Source organism: Salvelinus sp. IW2-2015, linkage group LG31, assembly GCF_002910315.2.
Source record: "Salvelinus sp. IW2-2015 linkage group LG31, ASM291031v2, whole genome shotgun sequence".
Classification (NCBI taxonomy): domain Eukaryota; kingdom Metazoa; phylum Chordata; class Actinopteri; order Salmoniformes; family Salmonidae; genus Salvelinus; species Salvelinus sp. IW2-2015.
Window position 1 is genome coordinate 25,178,290 of NC_036870.1, and position 19,459 is coordinate 25,197,748.

The following is a 19,459-nucleotide window of genomic DNA, read 5'->3' on the forward strand; positions in this document are numbered from 1 at the left end:
TACTAGCCTTCAATTGTCTTGTTTGGAGAGCACAAAAAAAAAATCTGACAAGCCGGCACATTCATTGTGAGTCATATCAGTTATTGACCTCTTAATCCTTGATTATTTCTGCTTGCATTCTAAATAAGATAAAGTGCAAGGGCATACCTAGTCAGTTGTACAACTGAATGCATTCAACTGAAATGTCTTCTGCATTTAACCCAACCTCTCTATGGAGTGGGTCTGTCACAGGCAAAATCTACTTTAGCAAAGGGCTGTTTCATGTCTCAATTTGACCAATTGGAATACAGTTGATGGACAAAGGCTATTCTAACTTAAACTCTGTGTATAGGCTAAAGTATGACTGATTTCAAGCCTCTACCCTTTTGAGTGTTCTGTTCTAAATTGACTGAACCTTTTGTGGTTGGTAGCATGTATATAGCATGTTGGCTAGCTGATGGCTTTTGGACCAGAGGCGGTTATGGTGCAAGTTAGCTTTTTCCGTCATGAATCTTGTTCTGGAGGCAGCTCTGTATATAGTGGTCACTAGCTGAGACAGCCACAATCAGATTTTAACCTTAACCTCACTGCTAACCTAACCTTTAAATTAAGACCAAAAAGCTAATTGTAGGTCACACATTTTTACAATCTAGCCAATTTTGACTCCGCAGCTGGCCTTTCTAAGGGGAAATTTCTCCGTTCTGCCTCCAGGACAAGAATCATGACAATGAACGTCAACCTGCGGTTGTGGTAGGGTTGGAATGGAGGGGGGACACCGAACAAAGTCTTTGATGTAAAGGAGACCTTGTATCTTATTAGGGAGATAACGTGTGCCTCAGCACAAAGCCATGCAGGCAGAGAACAATGGTAGCATGTTCGCTAGGCTAGCTCTAGCTTGCTTTGGGTGGGTGGGCCTGCTCTGTTTCGCCTACATGTGCCACGGACAGACACTCACAGAATGTGTAGCATTACTCCTGTTCCGCCCCTCCCCCCCAATCCAACCACTGCTTCCTGCAGGAATGCACTCCACCCTTTCCTGAATGGCCTGGATTCTCATTGGCTGGACCCTGGAGACGGACAGACGTGGCTGCCAGTGAGCATGGAGCTGCTACTCCCCACTGGGAATGTTGTATCAGTGCTGGGAACAGCCAATGGAAAGACTTTGAGATGGCTCAGGGGCGGGTGGGAAGGGGATATGTGGGTTGGGAGAAAAAGAGGACCAGGAGGGAAGCTGATTGGTCAGAAAGGGGGGTTGAGCTCTTGTGGGTGTGGCTTCCAGTAAGCCTGGGCATGATTGGATGTCCTCAGCCTGTATGCTGCGTTTGGATACCTCGCCCTCTCGTTCCCTCCCTCATGACTGCACTTGGAAGAGGAGAACATTTTATCTCGTTGTATAATTCAAATCCTGTGCTTGCCTGATTTGGGCAGGTTGCCAGATTGGTTTGGCTCTGACATTGATTTTGTCCCTCTAATAAAAAGCAAATCAATTCCCCCCTACTTTCTCTATGGACTCACAAGTGAATAAAGATCAGTTCAGCTTGATAATGTGGGGAAATCAAACTTCATAAACACAATTTAGGATGTTCTTTCTCCTGTTTGAGAATGTAATTGAATGGTGTGATTCATCCAAAAGTAGGAAGACCTTGCATCTGAGGAAGTAGTGCTGATCTAGGATCATGTACCTCCTGTCCATGTAATACTATTCATTGTGATCTAAAGGTTACACTGATCCTAAATCAGCACTCCTATTGAGATGCTTGATGCATATAGCCCCAGGTCTCTGAGTGGTATTGATGGGCCAGTTAGTTGAATCACAGGATGACACCAGGCGTTGAACAGTTTAGTTGCAACGTTTGGTAACAGAGTGACACCATTCTGTTAACCAACTTTGCATCTGCATTCTTTTCTTAAAAAAAAAAAAATGTTGCCCCCTTTTCTCCCCAATTTCGTGGTATCCAATTGTTAGTAATTACTATCTTGTCTCATCGCCACAACTCCCGTATGGGCTCGGGAGAGACGAAGGTCGAAAGCCATGCGTCCTCCGAAACACAACCAAGCCGCACTGCTTAACACAGCGCGCCTCCAACCCGGAAGCCAGCCGCACCAATGTGTCGGAGGAAACACCGTGCACCTGGCCACCTTGGTTAGCGCGCACTGCGCCCCACGGACCTCCAGGTCGCGGCCGTCTGCGACAGAGCCTGGGCGCGAACCCAGAGTCTCTGGTGGCACAGCTAGCGCTGCGATGCAGTGCCCTAGACCACTGCGTTACCCGGGAGGCCTTGCATCTGCATTCTAAGTAAATGTTTTTGTAAAATGTTCTGTGGAATTTGTTAAAGGTAGTCCTTGGTTGTATGGTTTGTTTACCTTTGCAATCGTTTTTGTTTGACACTTTATTCTCTGCATCAATCTGTTACTGTGAAATTGCCCTTAACTGTAAGTTGCTTAGGTAAAACCCTCTGGTAAATGATCATGACGGACCTATGTGCTGTTCATTGGGATGTGGTGTGTTGGAGTGAAATTGTCCCTAGACACGGATATTGGATCACTTTGTTATTTCCCCCCCCACTAATGGTTAAGATTAGGATTGGGGAAGGGGAATCTGATCCTAGATCTGTACCTATGGAAAAGTTCACCACAGGGTGTGTGTTGGTCAACACCCAGCAGGTGATCACTAAACATGTAGAAGTTAACGGAAATTGACGGCCGACGTTCTGGTCATAGATGATAGGACGGCCGTCCATTGCTTTGCTGTTTCCTGGCCACTTGTACATCAAGTTGCCTCACGCTACAGAAACAGGAGAGCGGCTCCTGCCCTATTGGCCATTCTGGCTCGGACAAGAGCGACAGGTAGCCTGGCGTTTACAGCGTTGTGTCAGTAAGTGAAAGGTCGCTGGATCAAATACCCCCAGCCAACAAGGTGACAAATCTGTGCCCTTGAGCAAGGCACTTACCCTCATTTGCTTCTTGGGCGCCGTACTACTTTGGCTGACACTGTAAAACAACACATTTCACTGCACCTATCTGGGGGATGTGACCATCTTTTATTTACTTACTGAACTGTACTCATCAGAAAGCCAGTTTGGGCCTCCATGATGGTGTGATAAAGACACTAACAAAACTCTGCTCTGGTTCTAATCACTCTTTCCTGTGGTTCTGGGTCAGGTTCTGGATGGCATGTTGGCCCAATATGGCACAGTGGAGAACTGCGAGCAAGGTACGCGCACATGTAAACGCGCACACAACACATACGTGCTTACGCACACACATACACACACTCCTTAGCATGTCTGTTTGTCTTGTCTCTGCAGTGTGTGTGTGTGTGAGCATGTGACTAGTAGGTATTTGTTCAAGTCGGATTGTTTTGTGTATAACGTTGTATCGCCTTGTGTGTTTTTGGGTGTTGAGTCTATGCTCTCTCTCCTTACAGTAAATACAGACACAGACACTGCAGTGGTCAACGTCAGATACGGTGCTAAGGACCAGGCTAGACAGTAAGCACACACACCTACTTACCTACCCTCCTTTTCTTTGTCATTCTGCAAGAGCAGTCTAACTAAATTTGTGTTTAGTGTTTTACACTATTATATATCACCCTCTAAAGCAGTCAAGTCTAATTAGTTGCTGCTATAGGAGTAACGTGCTGGCTGAGAGATGCTAGCTCACTGCTGCCCTCTGGTGCGTGTGGAACGCCGGCTTTTCCTGATAAAGTGGGCGTGGCCGGTGTATGAAAATGAATTCGGAGCAGTTCACAGAAATCTCAGTCCTGGCCTTGTAGAGCAAGTTTTGTTCCAGCCATGCAATAATATACCTGATTCTTGTAATTCCTTAATCAAGATCTTGTTTCAGTAGTGGTATAGAGAGAAAATAAAATCTTAAACTTGAGTCAGTATCAAGCAAGTTTCTCCTTCTCTGTGACGGAAAGCTTTCTATTATCAATGCTGTGACAGTGACTGACTGTTTCTTTGTGTGATTGCCAGGGCGATGGAGAAGCTGAATGGCTTCCTGATGGAGAACTTTGCCCTGAAGGTGTCGTACATCCCCGACGAGATGGCCACCGCTGACGCCCCACCTCTGGGAGGGGGTAGGAGGGGCTTTGTCCCCCGTGGCCCTCCCCGCTCAGGTTCTCCGGGCCTGGGGGCGCGCCCCAAACTGCAGTCGGAAGTCCCCTTGCGGATACTCGTCCCAACGCAGTTCGTAGGAGCCATCATCGGCAAGGAGGGAGCCACCATTCGCAACATCACCAAACAGACACACTCAAAGTAGGACTACGTCCCTGATCATGTACACAGTATACACCCAACAGTTTGCTGGGGTGCGTTCTGCAGGACACAATGTTGTGCAATGTTCAGATAGAAATACAGCATGTAGGTCAAACACTCCTCTTTTACATGTAGAATTAGTAATTACTTTGGCACTATTCAATACGTTTCTATCTGCAACTTTCCACAATATTTGGCTACTGAACTTGGACCTGATTTATGACCATATGTAAATACATTTTGTGATTCCCTTCTTGGCTTGGCAATATAAAGCTCACTCCCACAGAAATAATCATACTCTATTGATTTAGGCTCAGCCTACCAATTGATGTGACCCTCTTAAGGCATCTCAAGTTGAAAAAGATGGACTTTAACAGTTTCACCCATCTTCAGTGATTCTGTGGGATTAAGCCAGTAGGAAGGGTGGACACTGGGATTGAACCTCAATCTCCGGTAGGGAATAGTATGAGACCAGCCGGTATCGTAACCGGCAGACGGGCTGTGCACACTCTAGCTGTTTAGAAGGTGACAAAAACAATGCGTTTCTTCCCTTCTAAACTTGGGCTCCCGAGTGACGCAGCAATCTAAGGCACTGCATGTCAGTGCAACAGGCGTCACTACAGTCCCTGTTTCAAATCCAGGCTGTATCACATCCGGCCGTGATTGGGAGTCCCATAGGGCGGCGCACATTTGGCCCTGCGTCATCTGGGTTTGGCCGAGGTAGGCCGTCATTGTAATTAAGAATCTGTTCTTAACTGACTTGCCTATTTATTTATTTTAATTTAACCTCATCTTTCTCTTGCACCTCACCAGGATCGACATCCACAGGAAGGAGAATGCGGGAGCGGCAGAGAAGCCCATCACGGTCCACTCCACCCCAGAGGGCTGCTCCAATGCCTGCAGAACCATCATGGAGATCATGCAAAAGGAGGCCCTCGACACCAAGTTGTGAGTTGACACATGCATAGACACGTGACAGCCTTTTAATTACTTTGGAGATATGAAACAATCATCATTCAGGCCCCTTTACTTTATCCACATTTTGTTTCTTTACAGCCTTATTCTAAAACAGATTTTTTTTTTTTTATATATAATACAAAATATTACTTATTATTCTACACACACTACCCCATATTGACAAAGCGAAAACGGGTTTTCAGACCCTTTTCTATGTGACTTGACATTTTTGGTATTTTATTAGGATCCCCATTAGCTGTTGCAAAGGCAGCAGCTACTCCTGGGGTTCACCGAAACATGACATTATACAGAACATTAATAGACAAGAACAGCTTGAGGACAGAACTGCATACGTTTTTTTAAAGGCACATGTAGCCTACATATCAATACGTACACAAAAACTATTTAGGTCAAATAGGGGAGAGACGTTGGGACGTGAGGTGGTGCTTTATCAGGGGTTTAAAAATATGTTTATGTTTATTTGAGCTATGAAATGGAACAGAGTTCCATGCAATAATGGCTCTATATAATACTGTACGCTTTTTTTGGAAATTGTTCTGGATTTGGGGACTGAAAAGACCCCTGGTGGCATATCTGGTGGGGTAAGTGTGTGTGTCAGAGCTGTGTGCAAGAGGACAATGCAAACAATTTGGGATTTCTAAAAAGAAGTGATGCAGTCAGGCTCGCCCCAACTCTTAGCCAAGAGGAACTGACATGCATGGTTTTTATCAGCCTTATTACAATGAAGAGCAAGATGTGTCGCTCTGTTCTGGGCCAGCTGCAGTGTAACTAGATCTTTCCTTGCAGCACTCTACCACACGACTAGACAATTATCAAGATAATACAAAACCAGAGCCTTCTGAGCTTTTTGAAGTGTGGTGTCAAAGCACAGCATGTCTTTATTATGGACAGACCTCTCCCCATCTTTACAATTGAATCTACGTGTTTTGACAGTGACCGTTTACAATCTAAGGTAACGCCAAGCAATTTAGTCTCAACTTGTTCAACAGCCACACCATTCATTACCAGATTCAGCTGACGTCTAGAACTTAAAGAATGATTTGTACCAAATCCAATGCTCTTAATTTTAGAGATGTTCAGGACCAGTTTATTACTGGCCACCCATTCCAAAACTGACCAACTCTTGTGGTTGCTGATGCGTATATGGTTGAAGCACACATGGACACACATGCTTTGTTTAATGCCAGTGGCAGGTTAATGGTAAAAATAGAAAAGGGTAGAGGTCCTAGAGAGCTGCCCGGCGGTACTGTTGCGGGATATTCAAATCAATATTATCAAAGGCTGCACTAAAATCTAACAGTACAGCTCCCAAAATCTTCATATTATCAATTTCTTTCAACCAATCAGTCATTTGTCAGTGCAGTACATGTTGAGTTCCCTTCTTTATAAGCATGCTGAAAGTCTGTTCATTTGTTTAGAGAAATAGCATTGCGAACTCAGCAAAAAAAGAAACGTCCTCTCACTGTCAACTGCTTTTATTTTCAGCGAACTTAACATGTAAATATTTGTATGAACATAAGATTCAACAACTGAGACATTAACTGAACAAGTTCCACAGACATGTGACTAACAGAAATAATGTGTCCCTGAACAAAGGGAGGGTCAAAATCAAAAGTCAGTCAGTATCTGGTGTGGCCACCAGCTGCATTAAGTCCTGCAGTGCATCTCCTCATGGACTGCACCAGATTTGCCTGTTCTTGCTGTGAGATGTTACCCCACTCTTCCACCAAGGCACCTGCAAGTTCCCAGACATTTCTGGGGGGAATGGCCCAAGCCCTCACCCTCCAATCCAACAGGTCCCAGATGTGCTCAATGGGATTGAGATCCGGGCTCTTCGCTGGCCATGGCAGAACACAGACATTCCTGTCTTGCAGGCAATCACGCACAGAATGAGCAGTATGGCTGGTGGCATTGTCATGCTGGAGGGTCATGTCAGGACGAGCCTGCAGGAAGGGTACCACATGAGGGAGGAGGATGTCTTCCCTGTAACGCACAGCGTTGAGATTGCCTGCAATGACAACAAGCTCAGTCCGATGATGCTGTGACACACCGCCCCAGACCACGATGACCCTCCACCGCCAAATCGATCCTGCTCCAGAGTACAGGCCTCGGTGTAACTCATTCCTTCGACGATAAATGCAAATCTGACCATCACCTCTGGTGAGACAACTCCGACTCGTCAGTGAAGAGCACTTTTTGCCAGTCCTGTCTGGTCCAGCGATGGTCGTTGTTGCCTTTGATGTCTGGTGTGGACCTGCCTTACAACAGGCCTACAAGCCCTCAGTCCAGCCTCTCTCAGCCTATTGCGGACAGTCTGAGCACTGATGGAGGGGTTGTGCGTTCCTGGTGTAACCCGGGCAGTTGTTGTTGCCATCCTGTACCTGTCCCGCAGGTGTGATGTCCGGATGTACCGATCCTGTGCAGGTGTTACACGTGGTCTGCCACTGCGAGGACGATCAGCTGGCCGTCCTGTCTCCCTGTAGCGCTGTCTTGGGCGTCTCACAGGACGGACATTATTTCCCTGGCCACATCTGCAGTCCTCATGCCTCCTTGCAGCATGCCTAAGGCACATTCACGCAGATGAGCAGGAACCCTGGGCATCTTTCTTTTGGTATTTTTCAGAGTCAGTAGAAAGGCCGCTTTGGTGTCCTAAGTTCATAACTGTGACCTTAATCGCCAACCGTCTGTAAGCTGTTAGTGTGTTAACGACTGTTCCATAGGTGCATGTTCATTAATTGTTTATGGTTCATTGAAGAAGCGTGGGAAACAGTGTTTAAACCCTTTACAATGAAGATCTGTGAAGTTATTTGGATTTTTACGAATTATCTTTGAAAGACAGGGTCCTTGAAAAGGGACGTTAATTTTTTTGCAGAGTTTATTTGGTTCAAAACCATTCTTTTCTAACAGCTTGCGAAGAGCTGGCAGGAAGCTTTATCGGTCTGCTGTTAGAACAAGTAAAGGCCGCTTTACCACTCTAGGATAACTGGATTTACTTTGGCTTCCCTCCAGGCCTGAGGACAAAGACTCTTCTCTAGGCTCAGATTAAAGATATGACCGGAGTGGCTATAGTCAGCTACCATCCTCAGTAGGTTTCTATCTCAGTTGTCAATGCCAGGAGGTTTGTTATTATTGATCATTTTTCCAACTCTCCCACACTTACTTTACAAAATTCAAACTTGCAATAATTTTCTTTCATTCTTTTTTTTACTGCATGAATACGATGGCTCATTGTTCGTTGTTGGCATTTCCTGCCTACATTTGCCCACTTTGCCAATGAAGTAATCATTCAAATAATTGGCAACATCAAATGGTTTTGTAATGAATAAGCCATCTGATTCGATGAAAGATGGAGTTGAATTTGTCTTTATGCACATAACTTGCCTACTTTAAATGACATTTTTCCCCCCATTCTTTATATCATTGATCTTGGCTTCGTAAGATTTTATCATTTTTGTTTTGTTAGTTACATATATCAATTTGCATCAAGTCAGATGTGCAGCCAGACTTATTAGCCACTCCTTTTGCCCCTTCTCTTTCAACCATAGTTTTTCAATTCCTAGTCAATCCATGGAGCCTTATTGAGCTCTGGTGCGTCCTGTTTCCATTGATCATCCCTGATGTTTCTACAACTTGGAGTCCACCTGTGGTAAATTCAATTGATTGTACATGATTTGGATACACACACCTGTCTATAAAATGTCCCATAGTTGCCCGTGCACATCAGAGTAAAAACCAAGCCATGATATCGAAGGAATTGTCCGTAGAGCTCTTATACATGATTGGGTCGAAGCACAGATCTGGGAAAGGGTATCAAAAAAATGTCTGCAGCATTGAAGGTCCATAAGAGCATATTGGCCTTCATCATTCTTAAATAGATCACTCCACCAATCAGGCCTTTATGGTAGTGTCGCCAGACGGAAGCCACTCTTCAGTAAAAGGCACATGACAGCCTGGTAGGAGTTTGCCAAAAGGAACCTTAAGACTCTCGCTGGTCTGATGAAACCAAGATTGAAGTCTTTGGCCTGAATGCCAAGCGTCACATCTGGAGGAAACATGGCACCATCCCTACGGTGAAGCATGGTGGTGGCAGCATCATGTTGTGGGGATGTTTTTCCAGCGGCAGGGACTGTGAGGCTAGTCAAAGCCGAGGGAAAGATGAACGGTGCAAAATATAGAGAGAGTCTTGATAAATCTGCTCCAGAGCTCTCAGGACCTCAGACTGGGGGATAAGTTCACCTTCCAACAGGACAGAGCTCCTGAGCACCCTAAGCACACAGCCAAGACAACGCAGGAGTGGCTTCGGGACAAGTCTCAATGTCCTTGAGTGGCCCAGCCAGAGCCCGGACTTGAACCCAATTGAACATCTCTGGAGAGACCTGAATATAGCTGTGCAGTAACGCTCACATCCAACCTTACAGAGCATGAGAGGCTCTGCAGAGAAGAATGGGAGAAACTCCCCAAATACAGGTGTGCCAAGAAGATTGTAATCGCTGCCAAAGGTGCTTCAATAAAGTACTGAGTAAAGGGTCTGAATACTTATGTAAATGCTACCAGAGGGAAAAGAACTCCCTTGGCCTCCATTTGGCAAATCTGACCATAATTCTATCCTCCTAATTCCTGCTTACAAGCAAAAATTAAAGCAGGAAGCACCAGTGACTAGATAAATAAAGTGATCAGATGAAGCAGATTCTAAACTACAGGACTGCTTTGCTAGCACAGACTGGAATATGTTCCGGGGTTCCTCCAATGGCATTGAGTACACCACATCAGTCATTGGCTTCATCAATAAGTGCACAGTGACCGTACGTACATACCCCAACCAGAAACCATGGATTACAGGCACCATCCGTGCTGAGCTAAAGGCTAGAGCTGCTGCTTTCAAGGTGTGGGACTCTAACCCGGAAGCTTATAAAAAATCCTGCTATGCCCTCCGAACAATCGAACAGGCAAAGCATCAATACAGGACTAAGATTGTCGTACTACACCGGCTCTGACGCTCGTCGGATGTGGCAGGGCCTGCAGACCATTAGACAACAAAGGGAAGCACAGCTGAGCTGCTCAGTGACACGAGCCTACCGGACGAGCTAAACTACTTCTATAATCGCTTCGAGGCAAATAACACAAACATGCATGCAAGCACAAGCCGTACAGCAAGACTGGGATCACGCTCTCCGCAGCCGGTGTAAGACCTTTAAACAAGTCAACATTCACAGGGCCGCATGGCCAGAGGTATTACCAGGGCGTGTACTGCGAGCATGCGCTGACCAACTAGCAAGTGTTCACTGACATTTTCAACCTCTCCCTGTCCGAGTCTGTAACACCAACATATTTTAAGCAGACCACCGTAGTGCCCAAGAACACCAAGGTAACCTGCCTGAATTACTACCGACCCGTAGCACTCACATCTGTAGCCATGAAGTGCTTTGAAACGCTGGTCATGGCTCACATCAACACCATCATCCCAAAAGCCCTAGACCCACTTCAATTTGCATACCACCCCAACAGATCCACAGATGATGCGGTCTCTATTGCGCTCCACACTGCCCTTTCCCACCTGGACAGAAGGAACACCTATGTGAGAATGATATTCATTGACTACAGCTCAGCATTCAACACCATAGTACCCTCAAAGCTCATCAATAAGCTAAGGACCCTGGGACTACACACCTCCCTTTGCAACTGGATCCTGGACTTCCTGACGGGCCGCCCCCAGGTGGTAAGGGTAGGTAACACGTCCGCCACGCTGATTCTCAACAGGGGCCCCCTCAGGGATGCATACTCAGCCCCCTCCTGTACTCCCTGTTCACTCATGACTGCACGGCCAGGCACGACTCCAACACCATTACATTTGCAGATGAGACAGCAGTGGTAGGCCTGCTCACCGACAACAACCTCTCCCTCAACGTGATCAAGACTAAGGAAATGATTGGGGACTACAGGAAAAAGAGGGCCGAGCACTCCCCCATTCTCATCGACGGGGCTGCAGTGGAGCAGGTTGAGAGCTTCAAGTTCCTCGGCGTCCATATCAACAACAAACTAACATGGTCCAAGCACACCAAGACAGTCGTGAAGCGGGCATGACAAAGCCTATTCCCCCTCAGGAGACTGAAAAGATTTGGCATGGGTCCTGAGATCCTCAAACGGTTCTACAGCTGCAACATCGAGAGCATCCTGACTGGTTGCATCACTGCCTGGTACGGCAATTGCTCGGCCTCTGACCGCAAGGCACTACAGAGGGTAGTGCGTACAGCCCAGTACATCACTGGGGCCAAGCTTCCTGCCATCCAGGACCTCTATACCAGGCGGTGTCAGAGGACGGCCCTGAAAATTGTCAAAGACTCCAGCTGCCCTAGTTATAGACTGTTTTCTCTGCTACCACATGGCAAACGGTACCGACACGCCAAGTCTAGGTCCCAAGAGGCTTCTAAACAGCTTCTACCCCCAATCTAGTCAAATGGCTACCCAAACTATTTACACTGCCCCCCCCTCCACAACACTGCCACTCTGTCATCTGTGCATAGTCACTTTAATTAACTCTACGTACATGTACATACTACCTCGACTAACCGGTACCCCCGCACTTTGACTCTGTACCGGCACCCCCCCCTATTATTTTTTTACTGCTTCTCCTTAATTACTTTATACTTATCTTATTCTTATCTGTATTTTTTGAAACCGCACTGTCGGTTAGGGGCTCGTAAGTAAGCATTTCATTGTTGTATTCGGTGCATGTGACTAATAAAATAAAATTTGATTTGAATGTGATATTTCTGTATTTCTTTTATAAACACCTGTTTTTAGCTTTTTCATTGTAGGGTATTGTGTGTAGATTGAGGGGATTTAAAAAATAATAATTTTAGATTAAAGCTATAATCTAACAAAATGTGGAGAAAGTCAAAGGTTATTTTATACTTTCTGTACTGTATGTCAAAAATATCAAATTCCAGTTGATGCTTCAAAACCTATTTCATAAGAGTTTAAAAAAATAATCAGGCATTTTTGGTAGAGTAGATGGATGCAGTTCAATGCATGATTTAATATACAATACCAGTGAAACGTTTGGACACCTACTCATTCAAGGCTTTTTCTTTATTTTTACTGATTTCTACATTGTAGAATAATAGTGAAGTTATCAAAACTATGAAATAACACATTGATTCACATAGTACCCAAAAGTGTTAAATGAAAATATATTTCAGTTTCTTCAAAGTAGCCATCCTTTGCCCCAATGACAGCTGTGCAAACTCTTGACATTCCCTTAACTAGCTTCACCTGGAATGCTTTTCCAACAGTCTTGAAGAAGTTCCCACATGCTGAGCACTTGTTGGCTGAATTTCCTTCACTGCGGTCCATCTCATCCCAAACCATCTCAATTGGGTTGAGGTCGGGTGAACTGATGCAGCACTCAATCTCTCTCCTCCTTGGTCAAATAGCCCTTACACAACCTGGAGGTCTGCTGGGTCATTGTCCTGTTTGTTTTTAAATGATAGTCCCACTAAGCACAAACCAAATGGGATGGCGTATCGCTGCAGAATGCTGTTGTAGCCATGCTGGTTAAGTGTGCCTCTAATATTTTTTTAGATCAGACTGTGTCACAAGCAAAGCACTACCACCTCCATGCTTCACTGTGGCTACCACACATGCAGAGATTATCCGTTCACCTACTCTGCGTCTCACAAAGACACAGCGGTTGGAAAATCTCATTTGGACTCGGACCAAAGGACAGATTTCCACCGGTCTAATGTCCATTGCGTGTTACTTGGCCCAAGCAAGTCTCTTCTTATTGGTGTCCTTTAGTAGTGGTTTCATTGCAGCAATTTGACCATGAAGACCTGATTCATGCAGTTGATGTTGTCTGTTACTTGAACACTGAAGCATTTATTTGGGCTTGTAACTCTAATGAACGTATCTTCTGCAGCAGAGTTAACTCTGGGTCTTCCTTTCCTGTGGCAGTCCTCCGGAGAACCAGTTTCATCATAGTGCTTGATGGTTTTTGCGACTGCACTTGAATAAACTTTAAAAGTTCTTGAAGTTTTCCGCATTGACTGACCAGGTCTTAAAGTATTCAAATCAAAGTTTGTCACGTGCGCCGAATACAAGAGTGAAATGCTTACTTACAGGCTCTAACCAATAGTGCAAAAAAGTTATTTGGTGAACAAGGGGTAAGTAAAGAATTTTAAACAGTGAAAAACAGTAGCGAGGCTACATAGACACCGGTTAGTCAGGCTGGCTGAGGTAGTATGTAGATATGGTTAAAGTGACTATGCATATATTATGAACAGAGGGGATGGTGTGTGGCGGAACACAATGCGGTTAGCCAATGTGCGGGAACACTGGTTGGTCGGGCCAATTGAGGTGCAAATAGTCCGGGTAGCCATTTGATTACCTGTTCAGGAGTCTTATGGCTTGGGGGTAAAAACTGTTGAGAAGCCTTTTTGTCCTAGACTTGGTACTCCGGTACAGCTTGCCATGCGGTAGTAGAGAGAACCGTCTATGACGGGCGGCTGGGGTCTTTGACAATTTTTAGGGCCTTCCTCTGACACCGCCTAGTGTAGAGGTCCTGGATGGCAGGCAGCTTAGCCCCAGTGATGTACTGGGCCGTATGCACTACCCTCTGTAGTGCCTTGCGGTCAGAGGCTGAGCAGTTGCCGTACCAGGCAGTGATGCAACCAGTCAGGATGCTCTCGATGTTGCAGCTGTAGAACCTTTTGAAGGATCTTGGACCCATGCCAAATCTTTTTCTTTTCCTTAGGGGGAATAGTCTTTGTCGTGCCCTCTTCACGACTGTCTTGGTGTGTTTTGACCATTCTAGTTTGTTGATGTGGACACCAAGGAACTTGAAGCTCTCTAACCTGCTCCACTCACACCGTCGATGAGAATGGGGGCGTGGTCGGTCCTCCTTTTTCTGTAGTCCACAATCATCTCCTTAGTCTTGGTTATGTTGAGGGATAGGTTGTTATTCTGGCACAAACCCGGCCAGGGTTTCTGACCGCCTCTATAGGATGTCCAGGATCCAGTTGCAGAGGGAGGTGTTTAGTCCCAGGATCCTTAGCTTAGTGATTAGCTTGAGGGTACTATGGTGTTGAATGCTGAGCTGTAGTCAATGAATAGCATCTCACATAGGTGTTCCTTTTGTCCAGGTGGGAAAGGGCAGTGTGGAGCGCAATAGCGATTGCATGATCTGTTTGGGTGCTATGCAAATTGGAGTGGGTCTAGGGTTCTGTGTGATAATGGTGTTGATGTTGACCATTACCAGCCTTTCAAAACACTTCATGGCTACGGATGTGAGTGCTACGGGTCTGTAGTATTAGGCAGGTTGCCTTTGTCTTCTTGGGCACAGGGACTATGGTGGTCTGCTTGAAAACATGTAGGTATTAGACTCAATCAGGGACATGTTGAAAATGTCAGTGAAGACACCTGCCAGTTTGTCAGCACATGCCTGGAGCACACGTCCTGGTAAAATCAAATCAAATTTTATTTGTCACATACACATGGTTAGCAGATGTTAATGGCGAGTGTAGCGAAATGCTTGTGCTTCTAGTTCCGACAATGCAGTAATAACCAACAAGTAATCTAACCTAACAATTCCACAACTACTACCTTATACCACAAAGTGTAAAGGGATAAAGAATATGTACATAAAGATATATGAATGAGTGATGGTACAGAACGGCATAGGCAAGATGCAGTAGATGGTATAGATTACAGTATATACATATGAGATGAGTACTGTAGGGTATGTAAACATAAAGTGGTAATCCATCTGGCCCCGCAGCCTTGTGTGTGTTGAAATGTTTAAAGGTCTTACGTCGGCTATGGATAGCGTGATCACACAGTCGTTCGGAACAGCTGATGCTCTCATGCATGCCTCCGTGTTGCTTACCTCAAAGCGAGCATAGAAGTGATTTAGCTCGTCCGGTAGGCTCGTGTCACTGGTCAGCTCGCGGCTGTGCTTCCCTTTGTAGTCTAAGTTTGCAAGCCCTGCCACATAAGACGAGCGTCGGAGCTGGTGTAGTATGATTCAATCTTAGTCCTGTTTTGACGCTTTGCCTGTTTGATGGTTCGTCGCAGGGCATAGCAGGATTTCTTGTAAGCTTCCGGGTTAAAGTCCCGCACCTTGAAAGCAGCAGCTGTACCCTTTAGCTCAGTGCGAATGTTGCCTGTAATTCATGGCTTCTGGTTGGGGTATGTACGTACAGTCACTGTGGGGATGACGTCCTCGATGCACTTATTGATAAAGCCAGTGACTGATGTGGTGTACTCCTCAATGCCATCGGAAGAATCCCGTAAAATGTTCGTCTGTGATAGCAAAACAGTCCTGTAGTTTAGCATCTGCTTCATCTGACCACTTTTATTATAGACCAAGTCACTCGGTGGAATGTTTCTCTTTGCTTATTTGAGCTGTTCTTGCCATAATATGGATTTAGTCCTATTTGGTAAAAGACCATTTTCGGTATACCACCCCTACCTTCTCACAACACAGCTGATTGGCTCAAACACATTGAAATGGAAAGAAATTCCATAAATTAACATTTAACAAGGCACACCTGTTAATTGAAATGCAATCCAGGTGACTACGTCATGAAGCTGGCTGAGAGAATGCCAAGAGTGATGAAACTTGTCATCAAGGCAAAGAGTGGCTACTTTGAAATATATTTTGGTTTACACGTTTTAGTAACTACATGATTCCATATGTTATTTCATAGTTTTGATGTCTTCACTATTATAATACAATGAAAAAATCAACTGTGGAATAAGTGTCAACTTTTGACTTGTACTGTCATTCACCAATAAAGGTTTTGTAGTACAAAATGTTTAGCTATCAGGTTGTAAATCAAAGCTTGCCTGGTACATTGTTTGAGTCATTGTCATTGTTTCAATGACTCAATATTTTGGACAAAATCTGACGTCTGTAACTAACACCGAACCGGCTGCGCGTGTGCGCTATCGTGTATAAATGTATTTTGTCCCCCCACACCAAACGCGATCACGACACGCAGGTTAAAATATCAAAACAAACTCTGAACCAATGACATTAATTTGGGGACAGGTCGAAAAGCATTAAATATGTATGGCAATTTAGCTAGTTAGCCTGCACTTCCTAGCTAGTTTGTTGTATTTATTTAGCTTGCTGTTGCTAGCTAATTTGTCCTGGGATATAAACATTGAGTTATTTTACCTGAAATGCACAAGGTCCTCTACTCAGACAATTAATCCACACACAAAACGGCCAACCGAATCATTTCTAGTCATCTCTCCTCCTTCCAAGCTTTTTCATCTTTGAACTTATATGGTGATCGGCATCTACATTTTCATAGTATTACCACAACCGGCAAAACAGTTTGTCTTTCAATCACCAACGTGGGTATAACCAATGAGGAGATGGCACGTGGGTACCTGCTTCTATAAACCAATGGGGAGAGGCATGACTTGCAGCGCGATCTGCGTCAGAAATAGAAAGGAGTTCTATTTTAGCCCTTGGCGTCGCAGATGCTCGTTGGCGCACGCTCAATAATTGATTAACATGGATTTCTAAATTCATTTTGCGACGTGTCCGGTCTAGTCAGCATGTAAGGCTGGGAATGTCAATACAATCGAACTAGCAAGGGCAACAATCACAAGTCAGTCATTACATGGGTAATAGGCTAGCGCACGTGTCAACCAAGGCGTGACACATTTCTATCCAGCCTGGTGTTGTCCAGAAAATCTCCCCCGTGACAGATTTGTCCCCCCCTCTTTCACGTGAATTGGCACGCACTCAATTCTACATTGCTGCGACTTGCTTGCTGGTTGAGATTTCAGATCACGTTAGGCTGCGTTTAATTAGATTTTCTTATGTCGGTTTGATCATGGTGTAAGGTCTGCAGTTTTCGGTTTGGCTATTTGTTTCAAGTGTCAGTCTAGAAATAAATCTCTTTGCCAAAATTCATCTCATGTTTTATTCGACTTGTTCTGAAATGTTTGATTGCCTACATTTTACTCCCTATGTTTAATGGTACACACACATTCATTTCGGTTGACTGTCCTGACGTGAAGTTTGTTATATAGAAAGTATTTCACTCTTTGTGCTACAAAGTATTTGACTAGCCAGGAAATTAGAGAGGTATTTCGACAAGGCCATTTTATTGCCTGACGAAATCCCCCCCTTCTATGTTGGGACTGCAGGGCCTGGCACATTTCAGAATAATTTTGGTAGCTCATGTTGACCAGTACTGTGTGTTCCACAGAAAGTATTTGACTCTAGCCACAAAAATGAAGGATATTAGAAGGGGGTGGAGGATTTCGGCAGGGGGGAGGGGGGGGGGTGGTCTTCGGCACAACACCGGCAATGATTTTGGTTAATTCATTTTGGCCCGCTACCATACCGCCAGCGTTGCGCTGCACTACAAGTCACAGCAAGCACTGCCAACCTGCTGCACACCAATGGGCATTGCGTTGCCACACACACACCCCTCTTCCCAGACACACATGAGCCAGCCAGAGCACTAACCGATTCTTCTATCAGACCAAATGTTTAAACGTGTTGTAGGCTAAATGTCCATGACGAGGTGCCAGAACAATTTCATATTGGTTGTCGAAACTTTGAAAGATAAAGGATTCACATGGGAGTTTAAATTACTACTAAAGGACAATAGGACACAAGCGAGTATAAATTAAACAGTTGAGTCATATACTTTATGAAATTACAGCCTGATTCGCTCGCATCGGTGAATTCAACTTCAATTGCCCTGCTTTCGTGTGTCCCCGTTTATAGCACGTAGCGGAGGTAAGGTGTATAGACACATGCCACAGTCCTAGCTAGGCTATTAAAATGTTGCCGTCTGGCTTCAGTTTTTTATAGCTTGAAGATGAATAAGCAAAGATCTAAACCTGCAACAAAACACCACGCAAATGAGAAACATGTTACATATTACAGCCACATTTGTGCAGTAGCCTCGGCTGGCTACTCAACTATAAGATATTGATTGCACCATACAGCAATTTTGCATTCATTATTTATTTAGCAAGCTAAAAATACGTAGTCGGTGTGTGACCAACTTTTCCCCCCTCGTATTGTTTTTCGGTGACTACAGGAAGGGATGCAGGTGTCAATTGGGTTACTAGTAAGACATATGAATCACTTTGCTAGCTACAGTAGCTATGCTGACCCTGAACGACTTATCCAGTTAGCAGTGATCAATCAAATGTATTAGCGTCGATCAAATGGGAGAGCTGGCAAGTTCCCATTCAGTTGTCAAACCGTGGGACAATTTGCATGCATTGCCAGGGAAGCTGCAGAAGGACGGGGAAGGTTAATGCCAGGACTACGTTTTTGGCTACAAGGTCCACGCTGCTTGATGAGGACTCCATGAGAGTGCTAGCTACTGCCTTCATTCTATGCCATTTTGACTACGCTAGTACTTCCTGGTTTGGGGGTTTATCTTAGCTGAAGCTCCAGATACAGGAGCTGCTTTCAGGAACTCAACTGGCTGCTTGTTGAGGCTTGGGTGTCCCAGATTAGACTGGGTTTGGTTTAAAGAATTATTTATGGTTCTGCGCCCAGATATCTGATTACTTCCCCATGTTAGGGATGCACACAATCACAGCACCAGATCAGGTGTTGCTAATGTGCGCTTATACAGGTTCAGGAGTAATGCTGGGAAAGGTACTGTCTTGTATACTGGAGCCTCAGAGTGCAATGAGTTGCCTCTGCCCATAAATGTCCTCTCTGGGCAGCTTTAAAAATAAAGTTAAAAAAATTGTTCTGTTCTGAGGGAGAGAGCCTACCTTTTCATTATTGTTTGACCAATAGGACTGTGAAGTTCCAAAATGTAAGAGGACTCGTGATATTTGAAGAAATCCATTCCGTGGCTTTTGGCGAATGTGTTCTAATCTAAAGTCATGCTGTTGCTACTGCCTGTAAACACACAGTCCCGTTTTTAAAGTGAATGATGGCAGGACCGTGTGGCAAAAGCTTATTTGCATATAGGCCTACTGTGGCTCGGATTGGCTATGGCCTACTAGTCTGCATAGACTCCGGTCCTGGACAAGACGGATGTTTTTATTTACTGCAGTGTTTAATTGTCCAACCGCAGGGCTGCTTTCCCTCTATATTGCTATGGAATTTTCACAAATCCCTTGCTCTGTCATTCCCAAACATTCTATGAATTTATGAAAATGTTAAAATGACGACTTGCTCACTTGTCAGAATGTTAACCAAGTATATGATCAGATTTTAATAAGATTTCATGTTGCTAAAACGT

The 19,459-nt window shown here is 44.9% G+C and overlaps 1 protein-coding gene across 2 annotated transcripts in view; it reads left to right on the top strand.

The window, feature by feature from the left end:
- The window catches only part of igf2bp3 (insulin-like growth factor 2 mRNA binding protein 3), a 40,151-nt gene that overhangs the window by 10,040 nt on the left and 10,652 nt on the right, over positions 1-19,459 (top strand). For both annotated transcript variants that reach the window (XM_023976025.2, XM_023976026.2), the window contains exons 4-7: positions 3,142-3,193; positions 3,407-3,470; positions 3,957-4,238; positions 5,052-5,186. In XM_023976025.2, the coding sequence (XP_023831793.1) occupies positions 3,142-3,193; positions 3,407-3,470; positions 3,957-4,238; positions 5,052-5,186 (533 nt within the window). The remainder of the gene's footprint in view (positions 1-3,141; positions 3,194-3,406; positions 3,471-3,956; positions 4,239-5,051; positions 5,187-19,459) is intronic.